This window comes from Camponotus vicinus, unplaced genomic scaffold (assembly GCF_025532165.1).
Source record: "Camponotus vicinus isolate PSW18456_S1 unplaced genomic scaffold, iyCamVici1.0 SCAF_5, whole genome shotgun sequence".
Taxonomy (NCBI): Eukaryota; Metazoa; Arthropoda; class Insecta; order Hymenoptera; family Formicidae; genus Camponotus; species Camponotus vicinus.
Genome location: NW_028141977.1, coordinates 3,405,212 through 3,427,773, shown reverse-complemented (window position 1 = coordinate 3,427,773; position 22,562 = coordinate 3,405,212). Strand labels below are relative to the sequence as shown.

At 35.1% G+C, this 22,562-nt stretch overlaps 1 protein-coding gene across 5 annotated transcripts in view; it reads left to right on the top strand.

Moving 5' to 3' along the window:
* Sns (sticks and stones) overlaps window positions 1-22,562 on the top strand; it is a 298,003-nt gene that overhangs the window by 253,403 nt on the left and 22,038 nt on the right. For all 5 annotated transcript variants that reach the window (XM_083099163.1, XM_083099161.1, XM_083099162.1 and 2 more), the window contains 3 exons: window positions 13,126-13,314; window positions 18,656-18,835; window positions 20,066-20,356. In XM_083099163.1, the coding sequence (XP_082955289.1) occupies window positions 13,126-13,314; window positions 18,656-18,835; window positions 20,066-20,356 (660 nt within the window). The remainder of the gene's footprint in view (window positions 1-13,125; window positions 13,315-18,655; window positions 18,836-20,065; window positions 20,357-22,562) is intronic.

Genomic DNA, 22,562 nt, shown 5'->3' with positions numbered 1-22,562 from the left:
ATCCGATTGAGAAAAGTTTGAGATTGACGCTACTTCATTTTTTTTCTACAATCGTGATAATATTTTCTCAATTTTCTCGACAATTTTACAACTTATTATTAATTTGCCGACGAATGCAATTTATCTTTTAATATACTTTCCTCGGTTACGCGCATCCTTACGGTTGTTATTACATATTTAATGATTACCTCATTCCAGGAAGAGAGAGGGAAGGAAACAGGGACTCAACTGTTCTTAATGCAAGTTGGTTACGTTTAGCAAATGAGAGCAAATTGTAACGAGACGCCTGTTAGAAAAGTACAGTTTCATTTAAATATTTATAGAAGCGCGTGGGTGGAGGTTTCCTGTGCGCGCGAGAAGCACCTGTCTCTTCGCGTTCCCGGCTTACTTTCAAGTTTCGTTCTTGCCGCGGTTTACGAAGAGTAAACGCTAAAAGTGGCCGTAAAAATTTACAAGAAAATTCAGTTTCGTTCTCTCTAAACTCGGAATCGGGATGCTCGTCGACGTATGTTTGCCGCGCAATTTTTTTCTTCCTCCTTTTTCCGGTCGTGTCAAACCGCGCGGATCCTGACTTTGCGAATACGCAAATACACCTAGATACACGTCCGAAAATATCCTCTTGCCAAGTCCTGGAGAAATAATCCTCATCGCATGTTTTACACATGCGATGTATGTAAGAGGATAAAAAGAGAGGAATTTAAATTTTCAATTGTTTCCCCTTCTTTAAGAATACTAAGCAAGCTAGTTGTCTGGTACATATTGTATCTTCTAGAACACGAAAGATGCGACCAAGTTCAAGGGAAGAGGAGGACCAGTCGCGCGGTTTGTTCACGCGGGAAAACGATACCGGGCCGAAATTTTTCGCAATTCCACCTCTCCCCACTGAACAAAGAATAGCCGTATATACACGATAAGTCTTAGGCAAGTTGTTGCTAGCCGTGAACATTGTACGAAACAGTGTTCCTGACGATACGAGCCAGCTGCCGCGTCGTGCTCGTATTTCATCGAAGCGGGGGCGTCCGCCGCCTTCTATCGACCGTTTAGTAAAGTGCCCTCGTGCGACCGTCCCGTCATCGCGATATGGTACGTGCCCCTTTCGCCAAGAGACGTGGGTAGGCGATGAGGGGGAGGGGGAGGAAGAGGATCTTTCGACTAGAAGGAACGAGGGAACTCCTGTGCTCTGCTATTCCCCGGAGTTGCGTTTATCATCTGACTGTTCGATCGTTGCCGATGCGGCTGTTCGCGGTATCGGTGGTGCCTGGACGAAATAGAGAGGTTTATCGATCGATAGAGGCGGAACGATCGTTAGAGTAGAGAAACAGGAGATCCCCAAGTTGGCGGATCGAGGCGTGGGAGTTCCAGTTTCAGTTCAGAGACTCGCGGCTACGTTTATGGAATGTCACAAGATTTAATTGTGCCAATATATTCTCTGCCGATTTATTAATATAATCGTGTTATTTATCGGAGAAGGAGAGAAATCACTTTACTCCACTTTTTAAAGTTGAATAAATCCAATATCAACTTTGAAGAGCGACTTCTTTTGAATTTCCATGATCCAATGTTGGGTTCTATTTCTGCGATTAAAGCGACCAAGGGTTTCTCTTCCCGGCAAACTATCGATTTCAGTTGGAAATCTAATTTTAGTAGCACGAGTTTTTTTTTTCATAAACCTATCTCTCGCCTACTCGCGATCGGTGAACCACGTTGTAGAAGAATCGAGAGCGTATATATCTATCGCGCGATAGATTCTTCTTACGTCTCCTAAGAACATGGCACCTACACATGACTCGTGCACATAAATTCTCCGAGTAACGATACCAAAACGTTCTCCGAGTCCGTAGCCTGTTTCGCCATTTTTCCTTCATCTCGCTCTTTTCGATATATCGATTTACGCAATCCTTAAAAAGGATAATTAATCATCTGCGAGATTCTATATCCATGCCCGAGATATTTTCCTTCAGCTGATTCCACGAAAGTTAATCTTGCTCAGCGAAGTGTTCAATGATTAGCTTTTCATTTTTAATGTTTCGTTGAGATAACATTTTTCTAAATTGAATTAGAAATAACTCTTTTCTCCTCGATTAATCAAAAATTCTTTCACTCCAAAAAATACTTATTGCCATGAATATTTTTAATCCTCTTTTTCGAAATATTTCCAACACTTGTATAAACAATTAGTGACATCGCATTGATTCCGTTTGCGATACTTGGAACACGTTGCATATGGGATTTCTCTTGAAAAGGGGACGAGAATGTTGAACTTATGTATAGAATTTGTTGTTCCCTCTAAAACGCGGATGGTAAGAATGGGCGAGAGTTTAATAATAGACGGGGATTATTAAAATTTACTCGCGCGCTGTACGTGTTTTCGCAAAGTTTTCCCTCCTCCTTGTTCCTTTAGTCCCCGTCTCTGTAGGGACAGTCGGATCCAAGGGATCTCGCATCGGGCAGTGCATCCTCGCTCCTCGGAGGAGAACATTCAACTTTCCCGATTTTTCATGAAACTCGTGGTACTTGCACGACTCGCCTAGCAAGACGTAGAGGCACGTCCGGGGGAAAAAGTAAAGACACGGCCAACGCGGAAAAACGGGCGGGCGACACGATGTCGGTGCAGCGTGTTCCAAAGTTCTCTCCTTCCGCGTAAAACGCGAAAAACCGCGTAACTACGGATGTCTTTGCCGAGTCTTCCCGCCTCGGTTATCGATATACGTTATTCGCCTGGGAGCGCGATTAAAATACGCACTCGGATGCTTTCCTTTCTCAGGGACGACTTGTTCCGAAGCGACCCTCTGTCACGGAAATGAAACTAAAATGATATTCTTTCCTTACGGCTTTTGATAGGGACAGAAAAGGGAGGAGGCAGGCTCGAAAGTAGGTTAAAAATGTCGTTTATTTCTCGAAATCGTCAAAGCATCCCAAAACGTCCCTCCGTCATAGAGTTGGTAGAATTTTTCTACATTTTACCTCGTTTTATCCTAAAGTGGAATTTTTCTAACTTTTGAGAATGCAATAAACAGAGCGCCGTAGATATTACACCGTCTATCATGAAAATGTCATTTTAATGTCGGATCGTAGACGTAGCGCCGTAATTTGAAACGATCCCTCCCCTTAAAGGCAATAAAATACGATCCATTGCAGCAGGAAGGACGATAAGCGGCGAGTAAAAGAAGTCGGTGATAGGGCAAATTTGCGACGACAAATCAAAATCGCGATAAAGCGTCATTCGTGCTGAACCCAAATCACCTCGGAGCCTCATTGTAGCCGAAATTTTCGCCGTAGATATTCGCAACAATAATTCTAGCGACGCGTTAACAGCCTTTCATTCATCGCGAGCGAAATTTTTCCGCGAAACGGATTATACGCTTCCCTCGCTCCAAATCGCTCTCGACGCGCGCCACGAGCAGATTTTCTTTTTTCAATATACGCTCCGCACATTGTGCCCGAGGAAATAAAAGCGAATCAGTCGGACAACCAGTGTACATAAAATAGGGAGAGGTTAAGCGCGACGTTAATCAACGTTGATGCCGGCCAATCCTCGAAGCTCTCCCTCTCTCCCCTCTAATATCTTTTTTTTCTATGTTTTGTTTCTTCTGCGAGACCCAGAAAGGGGTCAAAAGCGCGTTTGCGTTTGCGAATTCCAATGCATGGTGCAAAGCCATAGTGGGGCAGGGTATGGCAGACAGGCAGGGTGGTCGATGCCGCACGAAATCCCGCAGTGATACAACGCCGGTTCATTCAATTATCACTAAATCCCGGAACTCTCACCCCCATCTGCCATCCTAGCGCCTCCCTCCCTTCCTCCCTCTCTCTCTCTCTCTCTCTCTCTCTCTCTCTCTCTCTCTCTCTTTACGCATTGTTGCTTCTTGCAAAGCACATACATGGGCATGAATGATACAACGCCATGACGAACCAACGCGAGCGAATTAACAATCGACCCCAGCTCGACCATCTAGCCCTTCCCTCCCATTTCCCTTCCACCCTTTTCTCTCTCTCTCTCTCTCTCTCCCTCTCCCGTTCCTCTGTCCTTGTTCGCCGACGTGACTGCGATCCATCCATCGACCCAGTTCCGGGCATATTGGCGGCGTCCTTCCGACCCACTGCTCCGGAAAATGTAAAATGGATGTTTTGAGATCGAACCGCCCGGTCCAAAAACCAGATTCTCGATTCCTTCACGTCCGACGAGAGAGGATAGTCCGGATGTCGTATAATGTGACGGCATCTTCAAAGGCGAATAAGTCCATCCCCAGACTACGGCAAACTGAAAATTCGTTCCCCCTGTAAAATTGCCCGCCCTTGGCCTCTCGTGTCATGAATTCAACATTATAAAAACGATTGCGGACACTCAAATCGTCAACATCTCCGATTTCAGATTTCAGATGAAGCCCAAATAAATGGAGATAAAAAAATTCTCAACAACGAAACAAATAGTAAAATGGATGATGAAGATACATCTAGCAAAATATAACAAAAATATTATATTAATAAAATGCTTAACATACTTATGCGATGAAATTCTAAAAATTTAATCTCCGTCCGTACATTTTAGGCGAGATGATAATCCCCGTGTTGTCGCAATCAGCCGGCGAAATATTCATAACGTACTTTTAATTTTCACCGACTCCATTAACACGCTTTGTACGGGACGAAAATCGAATTGCATTACGTATAGAAAATCCGGCTTGTCATCTCGCGAGAGAAAACATTGAATTAGATTACTCCTGATTCGATTCCCCCGATATAGAAATCTTGCGCGCAAATTACACTCCCTTCTAGTTTCGTTATTATTCAAAGTAACACGCATCCTCTCGACAACGTCTTTAATTACGCTCGTTACAAGGCAATTTGCGGATTGGGGCGATTGATTGGAAATGTTTCTAACGTTTGTTCACGCCAAACATCTCCTTCTCCGCTTTCTGTGTTTTTCCCGAGTCGAGGAGATCCGAGGAAAGAAAACGGACCACCGTACCATTAAATTAAATAGCAGCGTCCCATGGGAATTTCATGACGAGTCAGACCGGAACTCGCGCTTACGTTTCCAGGAGGAAAGAAGAAAAAAAAGAGAAAGAGAGAGAGAGAGAAAGAGAATGTCGAAAAGACCCGCCGTTCCTCAATGTGGCCACCGGGGACCGATAAACCCGCCGCCACCCGTTCGATTTCGCGTAAAAAGGATGGAGGGCTTTATCGGTCTATCAGGTTGCCCGCATCCACGCGACTTAGAATCCAATTGCCGCTAAGTGCGGGTGCGATTTATCGCGAAACAAGCGACGAGCACGTGGCAAGCAAGAGCTCGTTACAAAGAAGCCCATCGAATCCCCCAAATCGACTTCGCGTAATGAAAACATTCGTTTACCTTTCCTAGATGAAATATGTATATGAATTCAAGAATACGAAGGAGAGAAACATAAAAAAGTAAGAATATAAAATATAAAAAAAGAATGTCTTTTTTTTCGAGGAAAATGTTAAATTACGCGAGAAATGCATTCGGGGAATGGGAAGAATTTTATTGTTATTCTTAGATTAAAAAATGTATTTTTTCCTTTACTTTAATTTAAAAGCTGGGAAAAATATTTAAAAAAAGCAGGAAAAATATATATCGCGTGTTTGAGAGTTTAAAGCTGTTTGTCTTGATAAAGACAGAAGAAAACGACCCCGAGACGCGTTGAATTCACGTATCTCCCCGTGCGATATATAAAAATATATGATGCACATATTGCGCCGCGGCAGATGTACCAAGTCTCCGTTTCCGGGACTAGTATGAAAATAAGCGAAGTAGATAATGGTCGCGTGGTACGAGATTTTCCTCGGCGAAACTTTAGACTTTTTCTGGTTTCGCCTTTTGAACGTTACTCGCTGCGGTGTACGTATGCATACCGCGCTTGGCCGTTTTTCCATTTGAATTTCACGGGAATTTTATAAACGCGTTCATAGAAACGTTAAATTCCCGCATTTAATATGTATTGTGCGTGCTTGTACCTTGAATTTTTATATTTATATTTATAGTCTATAAAAATTTGCACGACAGAAATAATGCGGCATTGTTGCCTCCTTTCTCTATTAATTTAATTACACGTAAATAAATAAAAAGCCTTATATATATGCATGCAACACTATGAAAGATGCGTACAACTTTTATTAATTTGCTTCTTCATTGTCTATTTTCAACGCGTTTATTAATCGGCTGATATTATTTAAATAACGAAAATTACTTATTCAATTTGATTCATCCCAAGTAGATTTTCCTTCGATACTTTGCAATTAATTATTCTATAAAAAAATTAAAAATATATTTTTTTGCAATATATGTTATTAAAAAGAATTTGTATATAAGTAACATTAATAATAGAAGTAGTAATTAAAAGATGCAAATTTTTTTTCGTTACTTGGATATTCCAATTAAGAGACGGATCCGCTGTCATTCGCTTTATGAAGACGCGTTGAATAACGACCGAAAGACAGATTGCATCCGCATTGGATAGCGCTGATGTACACAACGTGTCATCGGCTATCGATTAGTCGAGAGAGAAATAAGCGCGCATACATTGCAATGGCGCGAGTACAGTGCCTATTAACTCGAACTAATGACTGTAAAACGAAGCACGACGTATAAATCGTAACGCGACACTCGCTCGCAAGAACCGAAGCGATTACGTATCTACGCATGAGTTTCCTACGAGCAATTTCCCCAGATTCGCTATCAGATGTCTTTATTACCTGCCGATCGAATCTTTTCCGGTACATTCAATTTTATTTGTTAAAATCATTAGACGAATGTCTGTAGAAAAATAACTAGCTTAAATTTTTGTACATTTTCTGAGAACAATAAAAAAAAAATAAAAGATAGCTAATTATATGAATAAAATATGAATAATTATATGAATTAATATGAATAAAAAATTAAAAAAACGAATATATATAAAATATATATGAAAGAAAAATAAAAAAAAGTAAAAGATAATTATATATACACTAGTTATATGAACAATATTGCAAATGATAAATATATGAATATATATGTATAATAAAGATATATATATAATAAAAATATTATATATATGTAAAGAATTTTTAATTTCAAGTTACTTGAAAAATTTAAAAGAAATATATAAATACAATATATATATTTTTATATATTGTATTTATATATTTCTTTTAAATAATCTGAAATTAAAAATTCTTTATATAAATTATTTATTACTCTTTATATATAATATTCTTAATATAAATTAATATTTTTATATATTTCTTTTATATATTTCTTTTAACTAATCCGAGATTAAAAATTTTAAATAAATAAATAAATAAATATATATATATATATATATATATATATATATATACATGGCAATGTGTGATACTTTATAAAAAGATGTATATATTAAAAAATTTATATAAGAAACTTTTAATTTCAGATTACTTAAGAAATATTTAGAAACACTTGTTAATATTCAATTTTAAAATCGTGTATAATCTCTAATAATTCTCGCCGCTAATTAATGCTATCATCTCGCAGATGTATATTCTCTGAAAAATTATCAGCTTCGAAAAAAAATCATTGGCGCCTTCCAAAGGGCCAGGATAAGCCCATACATATGATTATGCATATGTGCGATTCGCAATATACGGTAATATACATATGTACGTCGGCCTATCGCGATTAGGAAGTTTGCCCGGGTAATCTCTCTGGAGCGTTAGCGTGCAGGGTCCTTGGAAGGACCGGGCGCAGGACGATTACGGGCGCAAACGCGTGCAATCGGAAGCCGTAACGATCATTAGCCTATAAATCCCGGTCGAATCCACTTACGAGGAAGGAAGGGCCGCGTTCGTGCATAAAGGCGAGGATAAATTCCTCGGCTCGGATCGGAGATACTCGCTCGAGGGATCCCATGAAATATTCTCGACTGTATAAGCTCCTTCCCTCTCCTCCCCTTCCTCCCCCTGTCCGGTGTATCCCGACCCTCTCGTGTAATTAGAACAATCCTTCGACTTTCGCGCCTCTCCTTCGCTCTGAGACGCGCGATTACGCTTCTCCCACAGGAGATAAAACACCGTGAGAAGGGAGAGAGGATGTCCTACGGGGGTAGGAAGAAAGGGGTTGATAACCGAATGAGAGAAACGTGAAAATGAAATGGGAGCTGGAGCGGAGAGACCGATGGCGCCTAAATAAGCATTTAGCGAATAATTGACGCCCGTCCTTCTCGTCCTTTGCTTGTATTATAACGACGATGTTATTTGGGGACAGAGGGGGGAATGGGGAGAGACGATGTCTCCATTTGTCTTTACTTCGCACCCCGTTTGGCATCTTTATTCTACGACGCGCATTGTTATTTTATACGTCGTATCTCGGGGGATTCAAACGAGAGGCGGAACGGACGTCGTAAGAAGCATCGCGATATACATAATTCTCTTTTAATGATTTTATATTTTAAGATTTAATTACATATTCTGGAATTTATTCCGTTTCGCGCCACATTCAATTGCAATTGCTGTTGTAAAATACGATAGAAATGAACAGTTTAATATGTTTTGAAAATAAATGCGATTGCGAGTGTAAAAAATAAATGTTATCGCGAAAGTCTATTCGCGATAGATGTAGGATTTGTTTAAATATTTAAAAACAAACCGCCTGCACACGGGTCTGATTTTTCACATTGTAGTTTTACAATTTTAATTTTATAATGATACAGTCGAAATTGCTACAAAACAGACAAAGTTGATGACGCAATTCTTTCAAGACTGCAAATTGATTTGACATTTTCTTGTTACATATTTAAATACACAGTGTGTTAATATATTGTTGACAATATATATCGATAAAATATGTGTTAAATACAATTAACCATAATATTCTGTCGAGACAATTTTACACAAAAGTCCATATTTTACGCGTAAAAAATATAATAGCTTGATTTATGTCCTTGCATTATATGTATGTTGTTTGATCGTAATTCATAAAATAATTACATTTTAACGTCCTGCTTGAAAGGCTAAATGTCAAGACCAGATATACATGTATAAGAGATTATTTATGACATAAATCTCTCTCTCTCTCTCTCTGAAATTTTTTGTGTTAATCTGTAATCTCTTCAGGGATGACTCCCGATTCGTATCAAAAGTGACGTAAATGATCACTAATTATCAACATTAATAGTAGTCGCCTGATATTTATCAAAATACTCCCTCATTTCGTATAATGCAACAAACTCTAATCAAATATGTAAATATCTATAAATTCTTTTGTTAGAAATGACGGTCATTTACGTGGTCATTAGCGGTCACGCAGACTTCCCAAGACCAGTTTATATCGAAGATAACACCTTAGGTGCGTTAACTGTCGCATTCTCTTTAGCACTCTAATTTGAATTTGATTCGGCTCACCAGTGCTATTACAGTAATAGCGTTTTATTACGCATATCAATAGTAATTGCTTCTCCGGTATTCCAAGGCTTTAACCATTTCCAGGCTTAATGTCGTGCAAGATATGCAATATTGAAAATTAAAAACTTGTGATTTCAACTCGGTGAAAATTATCGAGAGAATTTTATAACTGAAAAGACATTCCACACATATGAGGAAAAATACTTTGCATTCTTTTCTCAAAAGGAGATCCAAAAATATAGAAGAAAAATATATAAAATGTAAACGTATGAAGAAACAATAAAATATAAACAAATATTAAAAAAATATATATATATATATTTAATCACATATGTAGTAAAAAATAATTAAAAGAAGACATATATATCTTTTTTTTAATTATTTTTTACTACATATGTGATTAAAATCTCGACTCTTTTTCGCATGGAAAAATTTAATCGTGAAAAAATATATATTGTGCTGTATGTAGGTTAAAATAACGGCATTCTTTTTTCATTTTTTCGAAAATTAATTTAAAATTAATTTGAAAAAATTTATATTAGAAATTAGGATTAGATACCCTATTATTTTTATTAAATTGAAATTTAATTTGAATATTAAATGTATAAACATTAAAGATAAAAGAATTTGGCGGTATTTAATATTTAGAGGAACTTGTTTGTTAAATTGATAGTCCGATTGGGGATATTTAAATAATATTTTATAATCTTATGTATTGAAAAATTATATTAGTAGATAATAATTAAGAAATTTAATTTAATTAGAATTCAAATCAAAATGTAGAGTAGTTAAGGATTTAAATGAGTTACAAATTTATATAATTTTATAGTTGGCAAAAAAAATTTAATATTTCATATGATGTTATATCATTAATATATAAATCGTTGTTAGAATATTAATTTTCGAGAGCATCTTTCGAAAATGGTCGAGATCCGCGCATGAAAAACGTCCGACGCACATGGTACATTTAAATGTTGAAGGCAGCATCACGAGCAATTTCTCTCGACAATAAGATACAGATAGAAGGGAAAGAGAGAAGTTGCACGACAATGTTCCCGGTTACCGTCGTCAGGAAATGCACGCGTAACGACCATTACCTCTACCGCGTTTGTCTCCGCGGGTGCTTTATATCGGCGCCGGTGCATCGTAGCGGAATACACTGACTATCCGAAGACGAACGCGACCCCCCTCGAATGCGCCCGGGGGGAATATCGAGGCGGGAAAATTTATCTCGGATCGGTAATGGGTCCTGAGACTCCGGTGCCGCTGTATCGGAGGTCCGGCGGTGACGAAGTGGCTTCCGGAAGTAACGCGGTAAAGTAGCTCGGCGCGTGCATCCCCCGGAGAATTTCCGAGCGACTGCCAATATAAACTCGAGAAGGCAGACAGCAGAGCGGCCGGGTAACCGGGCGCCCTTTTCTCCTCTTCCCTTTTTCTTCGTTACCCTCGTCGTCGTCGTCGTCGTCATCGTTGTCGTTCGACTACGTAAAGTGTCTCTTACGCGAATCGTGCCGTAAAAATGGAGCCGCTCGCGCGTAAATGTGTGTTTGGCCTTCGATCAACGGTCTCCTCCTTTACACAAACGATCGCGTTGTTCGAGTGAATTTTTCACGGAGAGAGCAAACAGCGTTCCTGTCATCTCTCGCAAGTTTGAAATTGTTCGTACTGTAGAGAGAATATATATATATGTGCGGTGTATGTTAAATCCATCTCTATTTCAATTTTTACCGATTAAATTTTTGTCAACTTTGCCGATTAAATTTACGCCAATTTTTCAGAATTAAATCCTCCCCAAATTTTAACAATTAAATTGCTGTCAATTTTTGTTCGTTATACTTTTAGTAATCACACGCATAGCGCATAATATATTATCGAAATATCTACGCGATGTGTAATTTTGGAAAAAAATTAATCGTTTTATATACATACTCGGATTCTGGAATTGCACGATATAAAGTAAGCGCGATGTGCCGAATGAAATATTATTAACGGGAAAAGTATAAAGTTTTACCGGGACAGCAGTTTCATAATGCAGATTTTATTTATCGAATATACGAAATACGTGTTGCATTCAGCCGTATCAAGCGAATTGATACATTGTCGAGCGATCGAATACGAATGGCTGAATGGGATACACGAGTATTCCTCGACAACATATTTCAATGACGGCTTTTCAATTTACAATAGGATTGTAATAAATCGAAAAAAAGATTGCATTGTCGATGACCAAAATAAAGGTCAATAGTATAATCATTAAACTCGAATCAGTGGTTCAATTGCGTGACTGTCAATGAATCTTTTCACTTTTTATTTTTTCGCGTTTCCTACTTCACTCTTTGAAATCTCACCGAAAAATATACACAACCGCAATTTAAATTTGCACGATATTCTTACCATCTACCTCTTGAATCTTTACAGAAAAATTATGCGCTGTCCATCCCAAGATACTGTTGGTTTTGCTTAGAAAATATAATAATAAATATAATAAAATATAATTAAAAAAATATAATAAAAATATAATATAAAAAATATAATTTAAAAAAATTTTTTTTTAAATAACGTATCTATTTTTAATAATCATATAACTGCAACCTAAAATAAAAAGGCTTAATTATCAAAGAAAGAGCGTCTATCTTTTTAAACGGTATCATTATCGTCTGTAATATCCTTATCCCAGAATCTGCATACACTTTCTGATACTCATATTCTCCACGCGAGTTATTGCGCTTAAGTGGAAGCAATTTGATCAAGTTAAATGCGATTACGCATTTACGCATATATAGAGCCACACCCCGTATATAATTATTGCGCCGACGAGCACGATTTTCTATATGCGCTTAATAGAATCCGGCAATAAATCGCGGCGCGCTATTCTGACATTAAATTAACTCGTGGATGAGCGGGGAGAAGGGGGAGAAAAAAAGAGAGAGAGAGAGAGATGGGTCGAAAAGCGGGTGCTATAAAACAAGAGCGAACGGATCGTTCGAAATCAGCAGATTGCGTCGTTTATCACCCAAAATGTCCGAAAATCTATGTATACGATATGCGCGATTTATTCGAAACGACGATTTAGCGGCAGGCAGCGCTCACAGTTTTGTTTTTAAACCACCACCCACGTCACGCTTAACCGGATACAATCGTGCAAAATTAATGACAGCATGATTACTACGTGTTGACGACCCAGCCGGGTCACAAGATTGTCGCTCGAAAAATTTCAATCTCATATATTTTGCATATAATTAAATAATATTAATAATATCCTCTCGCGTCGTGCAAAATATGTAATATGCACAAAATATGAGAAGCACAGTTTTCGAACGAACGAAAATAAACTCTTCCACGAGGGAAGGTTCATAAACCTGCTAAATAGATAAGAGGATCTTCATTAACTTTCAGTGAACTTAAATAAAGCCTTAATTTCAGATTCAGTTATACATTGAGATATTTTTAAAATCGAACATATTTGAAAATGTTTGATTCAAACTCATCAAGAGAAAAAATTGATTGCAAGTTGAATATACTTGTCAACTGCCACTAGTTATGAGTTGGAAAAATTCTAATATCGAATCGTCTTAATTTTTCTTTTTAAATTCGACGTATTCGATACTTTATATTCGACGCTATTAAAATAAAATAAAATTAAATTAAATTAAATTAAATTAAATTAAATTAAATTAAAAATAAAATAAATTAAAATAAATAAAAATAAAATAAAATAAATAATTTAATTATGGTAATTTCTCTTTGCAGCGCCACCGCGAAAGGTAGAGATCAGCACTTATCCAAACAAGCAGATAATCGAGGTGAAGGTGGGGGAATCCCGGCGATTAGAGTGCATCGTGAGGTCGGCGAAGCCGGCCGCCTCGATCATCTGGTATCGCGGAAACGTGCAGATCAAGGGCGGCGACACCAGTATCACCGCCATCTCCATCCAGGGTGGTAAGTAGCTATCTTGTTACGCGCATTGATATTCAATTACGATAATACCGCGTGCGAATGAATATATCATGGTTATTACGCGACAAGGATCAAATAAGTGCGCCGCGCTATACCGCGTGTTGTAGATAAGCGCAGATTCTGTTCTAATAACGCGGTATTGTCTCATTAAATTTCGATGGAAATAGCAAATAACGCGCGATAACGCGAGGCCGAGTTTTAGTCGGTGAAAAAAATATTTTAATATCCTTCTTTGAATTAGCCTTCTTTTTACCTTGTCACGTATTTAATATCTAACATGTGTTTGTTTCTCTTTGTGTTAATAAGAATTCTGTGAGATGGAGATTATTATAAAAGTAATGAATTATGTCAAAACGTAAATATCAAACAAGTAGATTAAATTCTTTACTAATATTTTTACTGATAGTGTAAAAGAAGAAATAATAATAGTTACATGTCTTCATCTTATCACGCATTTAATATCTAGCATGTTTGTTTCTTTTTGTGTTAATTAATTAATGAGAATTCTGTGAGATGGAGATTATTATAAAAGCAATGGGTTATGTCAAAACGTAAATATAAAACAAGTAGGTTAAATTCTTTACAAATATTTTTACTGATAGTGTAAAAGAAGAAATAATAATAGTTACATATCTTCATCTTGTCACGTATTAAATATCTAACATGTTTTTTTTTTGTGTTAATTAATTAATGAGAATTCTGTGAAATGGAGATTATTATAAAAGCAATGTGTTATGTCAAAACGTAAATATAAAACAAGTAGATTAAATTCTTTACAAATATTTTTACTGATAGTGTAAAAGAAGAAATAATAATAGTTACATATCTTCATCTTGTCACGTATTAAATATCTAACATGTTTGTTTTTTTTTGTGTTAATTAATTAATGAGAATTCTGTGAAATGGAGATTATTATAAAAGCAATGTGTTATGTCAAAACCTAAATATAAAACAAGTAGATTAAATTCTTTACAAATATTTTTACTAATAATGTAAAAAAGAGATAATAGTAATTACATATCTTTATCTTGACAATTTAATATCTAATATATGATTGTTTCTCTTTGTGTTAATTAATGAGAATTCTGTGAGATGGAGATTATTATAAAAGCAATGTGTTATGTCAAAACGTAAATATCAAATGAGAATTAAATTTTTTACTAATATTTTTATTGATAGTGTAAAAGAAGAAATAATAATAGTTACATATCTTCATCTTATCACGCATTTAATATCTAACATGTTTGTTTCTTTTTGTGTTAATTAATGAGAATTCTGTGAGATGGAGATTATTATAAAAGCAATGTGTTATGTCAAAACGTAAATATCAAACGGGAATTAAATTCTTTACTAATATTTATGATGGTGTAAGAGAAGCGATAATAGTAGTTACATATCGACAAAAAATTTAATGTCATTATGCTATGTTAATAATGTTAGCAGATTAATAGGAAATTCTAATTCACATCATATCAGATGACATGTTCATCTAAGGATATATAAATCATTTTTATACAGTATAAAGAATAATATATATGAGTGTAGAATATATGTATGCTAAATGGACGCAAAAACGCGAATTTGCCCCCAGATATATTTACATTTATATAACATAATTTTTTATCTGTTCTTATTTATTTTCGTAAAATCTGAATTAAATAAAAAAAAATCTTTTTCCCCGCATTATCTTCTATATAAGACGAAATAAACCAGATTATAAATTATATAAAGGATCTTTCTTTCCATAACTGTAAAAAATATATGGAGAGATATAATAATATAAATACTGAGAGAATATATATAGCGCACTCGCCGGTTATCTCAACACGATGTTGAAAAGACGAATAAGTAATCTTGAATTTCGCCGGGGGCTATTTCTTTCTTTTTTCTCGAAACGCTTACCGCGTCGCGCTCGTAAAAGTATAGCAAGTAAAAAGATTGAAGGGATGGGGGTGCCGAGACGGGGGACTCCCCTTCTAACGCTGCTTCCAGTTGCCAAGAGCATCTTCGATCGATCCCGTGACACACAATTCTGGCCGCGCTCCAGCTACCGAAATTGACGTTCGTGTCTCGCGCTCGCGCCCACCATTGCATTGCATTTTTACATTCGACCGGAGACAAGTCGACGAGGCATCAAACGATTGCATCGCCCGAAAGAGAGAGCGGGACTAATATATCCTAATGAAAAGCGTCGACAAGAGTGGCACGAAAATTAAGAGGAGCTCGTCGCGGAGGTCCATCCATAAAACGGATGTACGTTTGACTTTCTACGACACGAGATCGTGGATGGGAACGAGCAAATAAGGATTTTTGCATAATCTTATATGCATAAAGATACTTCAGCTCTTACTCCGGCGAGTGAATGGGTATCCAATGAATGCAGAAATTAATATTTCTTGAAATATTAATTATTCTGGAGAGGAAAAGAGAAATAAAGAGAAGGGAATAAGAGATGCTTCTTTTAATTTTAAATTGAAATGTATTCACGTAAACCCTATTATGCATAATAATTAACCCTTACTTCGTATACGGGAGTTACTTTTGACTCCACCAATGTTCTCAGATGCACTTTGAGCATTTCGCTTCATATATTTGCAATAAAAATGTATTAAAGCAAATTATTTTGCAAATTTATTATTGTAGCCTTTATTTAGAAGGATCAAAGAAGCCATATCAATTTTTTCAGGTTTTTTGAATATTTTTATTCTTTTTATATTGGTATTTTTTATATTTTTATTTTTCATTCTTTTTATGTTTTTATTTTTTATCCTTTGAAAAACATATCGGACAAAAATGACCCCCCTGTATACTTTGAAGCTGCCAAAAATAACAATGCGGTGTAAGGGTTAATATTTCTATATTAATTTTTTATTAAAAAAAATAGATTTATATATATATATATATATATATATATATATATATATATATTTTGTACGAATAGAATTAATAAAAATTCCAATTGTGTGTTTTCGCCTGTCTGCAAAATAAGGATAAAGGATTATTTAATATTAGACTTGACTGCTTCGATGTACTATGGAAATTCAGCTACATGTTTTATAAATCCATTCTGTTTGTCTATCATTCACACAAAGCGCACGAAGAGGTAAAAACATGCATTTCTGCAATTATTTCGCAAAGCATGAATCTATAATCGAAAAAAAGACAAATAAACAGACGCGATGAAAATTTGTAGGTATTTAAAATAAAGTTACTTCATATTTAACGGATTATTTGATGAAGGTAAAATGAGTATTTCAATATTATTTTGCATTGCATGTTCTTTTTATATTGTTTCTTTCAGTACGATGTATAATTTTTTTATCGCGATTATTGTATATCGTGGAAAAAGACATTTAAAAGTTTTTTATGGTATATTATAATGAAAATCTATAAACTTTGTTTCTCCCGCTCTCTTTCTTTCTCTCTGTCTCTTCTTCTTTCTCTTTCCTTTGTAGTGAATAGAGAGCTGCGTATTTTTTTAAAATATGTAATATATAAAATTTTTCGTTCCCCGTATCTACGCGATGGGATTATTTACATTTTATCTAATATTGCATCTGACATTACATTAAATTTGCAAAAAAAAATGAAACAAGAAATGCACCTGAATCTCTCTCTCTCTCTAATGGTCGCAAGGTGTTTAGAATTTAAATATTACAACTTTAGAGGATCGATAAATTAAGGGAAAAAAAAAATCTTTTAGAGATTTGCTTGTTTTGGGGAAAAAGAACAAAAAAGGACAAAAAGAGTTTTTATTTTTTCACTTATATATTACTAATTTATTTATTATTTATTTATTTATATTTATTTATTCATGTTATTATTTCCTTAATAAAAATATTGTTCAAAATAAATGTATAAACAATAATTCATAAACAGTAATAAATGCATAAATGTATAAACAATAACAAACTAATTGTCTTAAGTAAGTAAAGTGGATATAATAATCTCTTATCGTATTTATTTAATAATTATTTAATAATTTAATTCTCTAATTTTACTTCAAGAGAATTCGAGTTCACTCTCTTTTTTTAATTTTTCTACAACTTTTATCTCGTAGTATTTTCCGACAATAATTTTAATATTGTTTTAACTTTAATAATTTTAACATTATTTTACTTTAATAATTTTAATATTATTTATTTGGGGAGAACTTTTTCTTTGTTTTTTTTTTCTTTGCGACTTCCCTCAAAACGGAGCAAATCTCTAAAGAGAACTTTTTTCTTAGTTCATTGATCCCCCACACGCTCCCGAAGTTTTGACATTTAAATTCGAGATACCTTGTATATCCTTCTTGGATGCGTTATCTAACAACAAAGCGGAGCTACGAGACGCAAGTTTGCGCGGAAATAAATCGCGACCGTCGTCGTTTCCTTTGTGTTTGTCGCATTACGATGCTCGAATCTCGCTCGTCATTCTAACAACAAATTCTTTCCCCGACTACTACGCATTCAGTCAAGCCACGGTGGTACCGTTGACAGCCGGCAGCATTTGTATCCGGCGCGTCTCCGAAAACTGTGTGGACCGCGTGACGCGACGGGAATAAAGAGCCGTGCGTCGCGCTTTCGCGTAAAAGCTCGCCCGGAGCTTTTAACGGAGATTTAAAAAGGAGCAGACCGCGAAAAAAAAAACGTATGCGTGTACTCCTTCTCATAACGTTACGTATCCGACTTTTAATGTGAATTATATATATTAAATATTATTCTCCGTATACCGCATGATGAATAATTCGCGAGTCTCAAATTAATTCGACATCTCGTGTGATCATATTTTTATACAAGTATCTATTGATTCTTTTTGCAACGTCTTGATTAAAGTCAATATTATTTATTTGACTTAATTTTGCGCTTAAATATTTAAGTACAAGACATGTTTAGCGATAAAAGAATTTTTTTAACAAATTTAAAAACAAATACATTTTCATAAAAAATTAATTAATTGCCCAAAATGAAAAATGATTAATATTATATAATTTCAGCAAAATTCACATTTCTTGTAAGGACACTATAGAATAAATAAATAAAATGTTGATGTAATATCCTTTTTATTCTTGAAATTATCTGTGAATAATGTGTGAAAGAATAAATCATTTTAGGAGTGATAATAATAATAATAATAACAATAATAATAATAATAATAATCAACAAAGCAGTTAATTGTGCAGCTAAAGTGAAAGAAAGCAAGTGGCACTTGATTACAATTCCCTACTTTGGGACAGTGATAATGAAAGAGAAAAAAAATGGTTAATTCTGGCGGCCATAAAGTAAAAGCGGATGGCAGGTAGTATTTATTATATACGCGATTTACGCGAATCATGTTACAGACAAGGATACGACCAAGCCCGGAGAGATGTCCAGGGAATTGCTCAAGTACGACACTCACGGTTCTATTACCATCATGCCTACGGCGGACGATAATGGGATGGATTACACCTGTGAGGCCAACCATCCAGCTATACCCATAGACAAGCCCATGCGAGCGACCATTACACTCTCCGTTTTCTGTAAGTGCGACCGACATATAAGTGTGTACGATCGTTTATACATCGCGACGCATCGATATTGAATATTGAATAAAAAAAAGTGTGATTAAACGTTTTAATACAGGAGATAGACAAAATAAAGTGGACACTGAAAAATACATTATATTTGTTTATTAATAAGATGTTGGGCCACCATTTGCCTTTAATACAGCAATTTTTGAAGAGTCTTCAGTGGAATATTGTCCCATTCCTTTATCAAAATATCTGCCAATTGCTTCAGAGATGTTGGAGGAGGAAATCTGCTTTTCACTTTCTTTTTTAAAATTGTCCATAGTGATTTTTAAATGATATTTAAATCGGATAATTGTGCTGGCCAGAGAAGATGTTGACGCTCATTTTGATGCTGTTCAAATCAAGATTGAACTTTTCTAGTTGTGTGTATGGATACGTTATCATCTAGAAAAATGGCATTATTTGATAGAAGAATGGGACAGTAAAGGCTATTCCAAAATTGCATGATTCTATTCCAAGGAGAATTGAAGCTATATGAAAGGCAAATGGTGACCCAATATCTTACTATTAATAAACAAATTATTAATAAATAAATTTATTATTAATAAACAAATATAGTATTTATTTTTCAGGTGTTCACATTATTTTGTCTCTGCCTGTAAAATACTAGGCTACTGAATTTTTGAGGGAGATAAATCGATATTAATTCCTAATCTCGAGTCAAATGGGCTTTCGAATATAATTTCCACGCGCGCGATCAAGAAAAAATATATTTTCTCCCTCTTTCCTTAATTTTACGATATTTTATTTGTATATGAGACTGTAATTAAGCCTCATTTGTGCAGATGAAAATGATTTCTCTTGAGAAATGTACTTACAAAATAGAATAAGATAGCTAAAGGGTAAAGTAGTGTATACATATATAGTTTGCCCAAATTAGAAACGATGCAATCTACTTAACCCGAATCTACTTAACATTGTTTTCACACAACTGTTATCCAAATTAACGTATAATAAGTTATGTTGAATTTATTACATAACACAATGTAATCTCTTGAAAACCAACGAGGCAGATTTACATATTTGTAAAGAGGCATCCTCTCTTAAATTTCGCGTGCACAGCGCTATTCTTTGAGCTCGAATGCCTTTCAGTCATGATTATCCGGATAAGCTTTCAAATAAGTTTCATTAGCGCGCAAAACCTTCGTATAACGATGCATGTTGCCTGATCCTTCGCAGATCCACCCGGTCCACCATATATAGAAGGCTACACCGAGGGCGAAACCGTGCAACGCGGCCAAAACGTGGAGCTCGCGTGTCGTTCGCGCGGTGGGAATCCGCAGGCTGAGATTGTTTGGTACAGAAACGATGAGAAGATGTCGGCGGCCCATCGCAGAGGAGGCGGCGTTAGTGAGAATGTATTATCGTTCGTAGCCCGAGCGGAAGATGACAAGGCGCGCTACAGGTGCGAGGTCTCCAACATCATGAGCGTGCAGCCTATGAAGGCGCAGGTCGACCTCACCGTGCTTTGTAAGTGCAATTATTGATTATTGCGACGATCGGTAATTAACGTTGCATTTTGAGAAAAATTTTCCTCCTCTGTATAGGGTGTTTCTTAGTAAGTGGGAAAAATTTTAGGAGATGATTCTTTATCGAAAATTAAGGGGGGTTTTTCATGCAAACATATATTCCTAATTACATTCCTCCTGTGAAGTTACACTCCTCCAAAAAATGGGGGTAAAAATTAGGTTTTCATTTTTTAGGTTTTTATTATAATTTTGTTTTTGTTCCAATTTTCCCAACATTTACTCTAATTTTATTTTTATTTTAAAATTTAACTTCTCGTAATTCGAAACCTATGCTAAATAGCATAGGTTTCGAATTACGAGAAGTTAAATTTTAAAATAAAAATAAAATTAGAGTAAATGTTGGGAAAATTGGAACAAAAACAAAATTATAATAAAAACCTAAAAAATAAAAACCTAATTTTGCTGTGCACGATAACGTATTTCATTTTTTTCTTGAAAACTACTGATTTTATGAAAAAATAAAAGAAATAAAAAAGTTTCTAAATAAATCAAACTTTTCAATGCATATTTTTAGATGATCATATTCCGGCTTAAAAAGTTCTAATAAAAAATTGGATAGGGGTTGCTAGTTTCATTCCCTTTAATAATATGGGAGGCTGAAAAAAATATTAATAAATAATCTTTTTATTAGTAGAAAATATCCACTTAATTTCATTTCTTTAACTTGTTCCAAATTTGAGAAAAAAATAAAAACTTAATTTTTACCCCCATTTTTGGAGGATTGTAACTCCAGAGGGAGAGATGTATGAGTATATGTTTATATGAAAAATCCCTCTTAATTTTCAACAAAGAATCATCTCCTAAAATTTTTCGCACTTATTAAGAAACACCCTGTATATTGCTCTTTTGCATATATTTCTTTTTTATGTATACAGGATGTCCCACTTAAAGTGACCATCCCTTGTATTTTTTTTAAATAAAAGAGGTAGATCATAATAAATATATATTAAATTAAATGATTCAAATTGATTTCTATTGTAAACATAATTGCTTGTAAGAACGATCTGTGTTAACGAACAGAGGGGTATGTATAATTTTTTTATAATAATGTAGATATTTCGCTTTATATGATAAAAATTGTAACGCTGTTTGAATTGAATACAACGATGTATAATTTAATATAAATATTTTACATATTACGAGTTTTATTGGCTTGACTGTCACAGGTGACGTCTATCTTTTCACTTTCGATGACGTTATATTAAAATTAAAATATCAATATTATATCAATGATATTTTATGAATATTTCTCAATTTTTTAAACTTATATTTTATTATTTATTAAAGTTTATGTTTGATAGCCAGCTGTTGTAAAACACGATAAAATAAATAAATCGCGTCGCAATTAACATGATGTGCGATATATTTATACTACGTGTCATATAAAAGGTTGAAATTGAATTTATTAAATATTCTATAATCACATTGATCATACGTTTTCTCTATTTGTATTTTTCGTGTTATGATCAAATGACATATGTTAATTTTTAACTCACAGTCAGAAGTTGACCATATCATAGAGTTGAAAGTGAAGAGGTAGACGTCGCTCGCGATATTTCAAGCCGAGATAAAACTTGTATAATATATATATTAAATCGTACAATACATCGTTGTATCGTATTTGAAACAGCAATACAATTTTTATTTTATATAGACTTCAGTTTGAAGCATTTAATTTGGTATGTATTTATTATAGCTTATTTTTATTTTAGCTTAAAAGATAAAAGAGGATTACTTTGGATGGGACACCGTGTATATTAATTTCGATCGATGTACTTAAATTTGATCTACCAGTGCATGCGATATTTTAAGCTTATCATACTAAATGATAGTGCTTTCAAGGACCAGTGGTAAATATAATCAAAAAGGGAGATAAGTGAAAAGTAGGAAAAAGATACGAATTTCGTTTTACATTTTGAGGATTTCAATTTTTCAAACTGATTTTGCGGGCAATGCACATTTCTCGCGAGTGATACTTGAAATTTATTTAAGATGTTAGAATATTAATGTCGCGTCTGGTGCCTGTCTGTGTGGCACTTAGCATTACTTTACCGTAAGGCATAGTATTGCACACAACTGAGGGTGCATGTGGCGTATGGACGATCTCTTGCCTTGACGGAACAGCCGCATAAATAATTCCGCTTCTC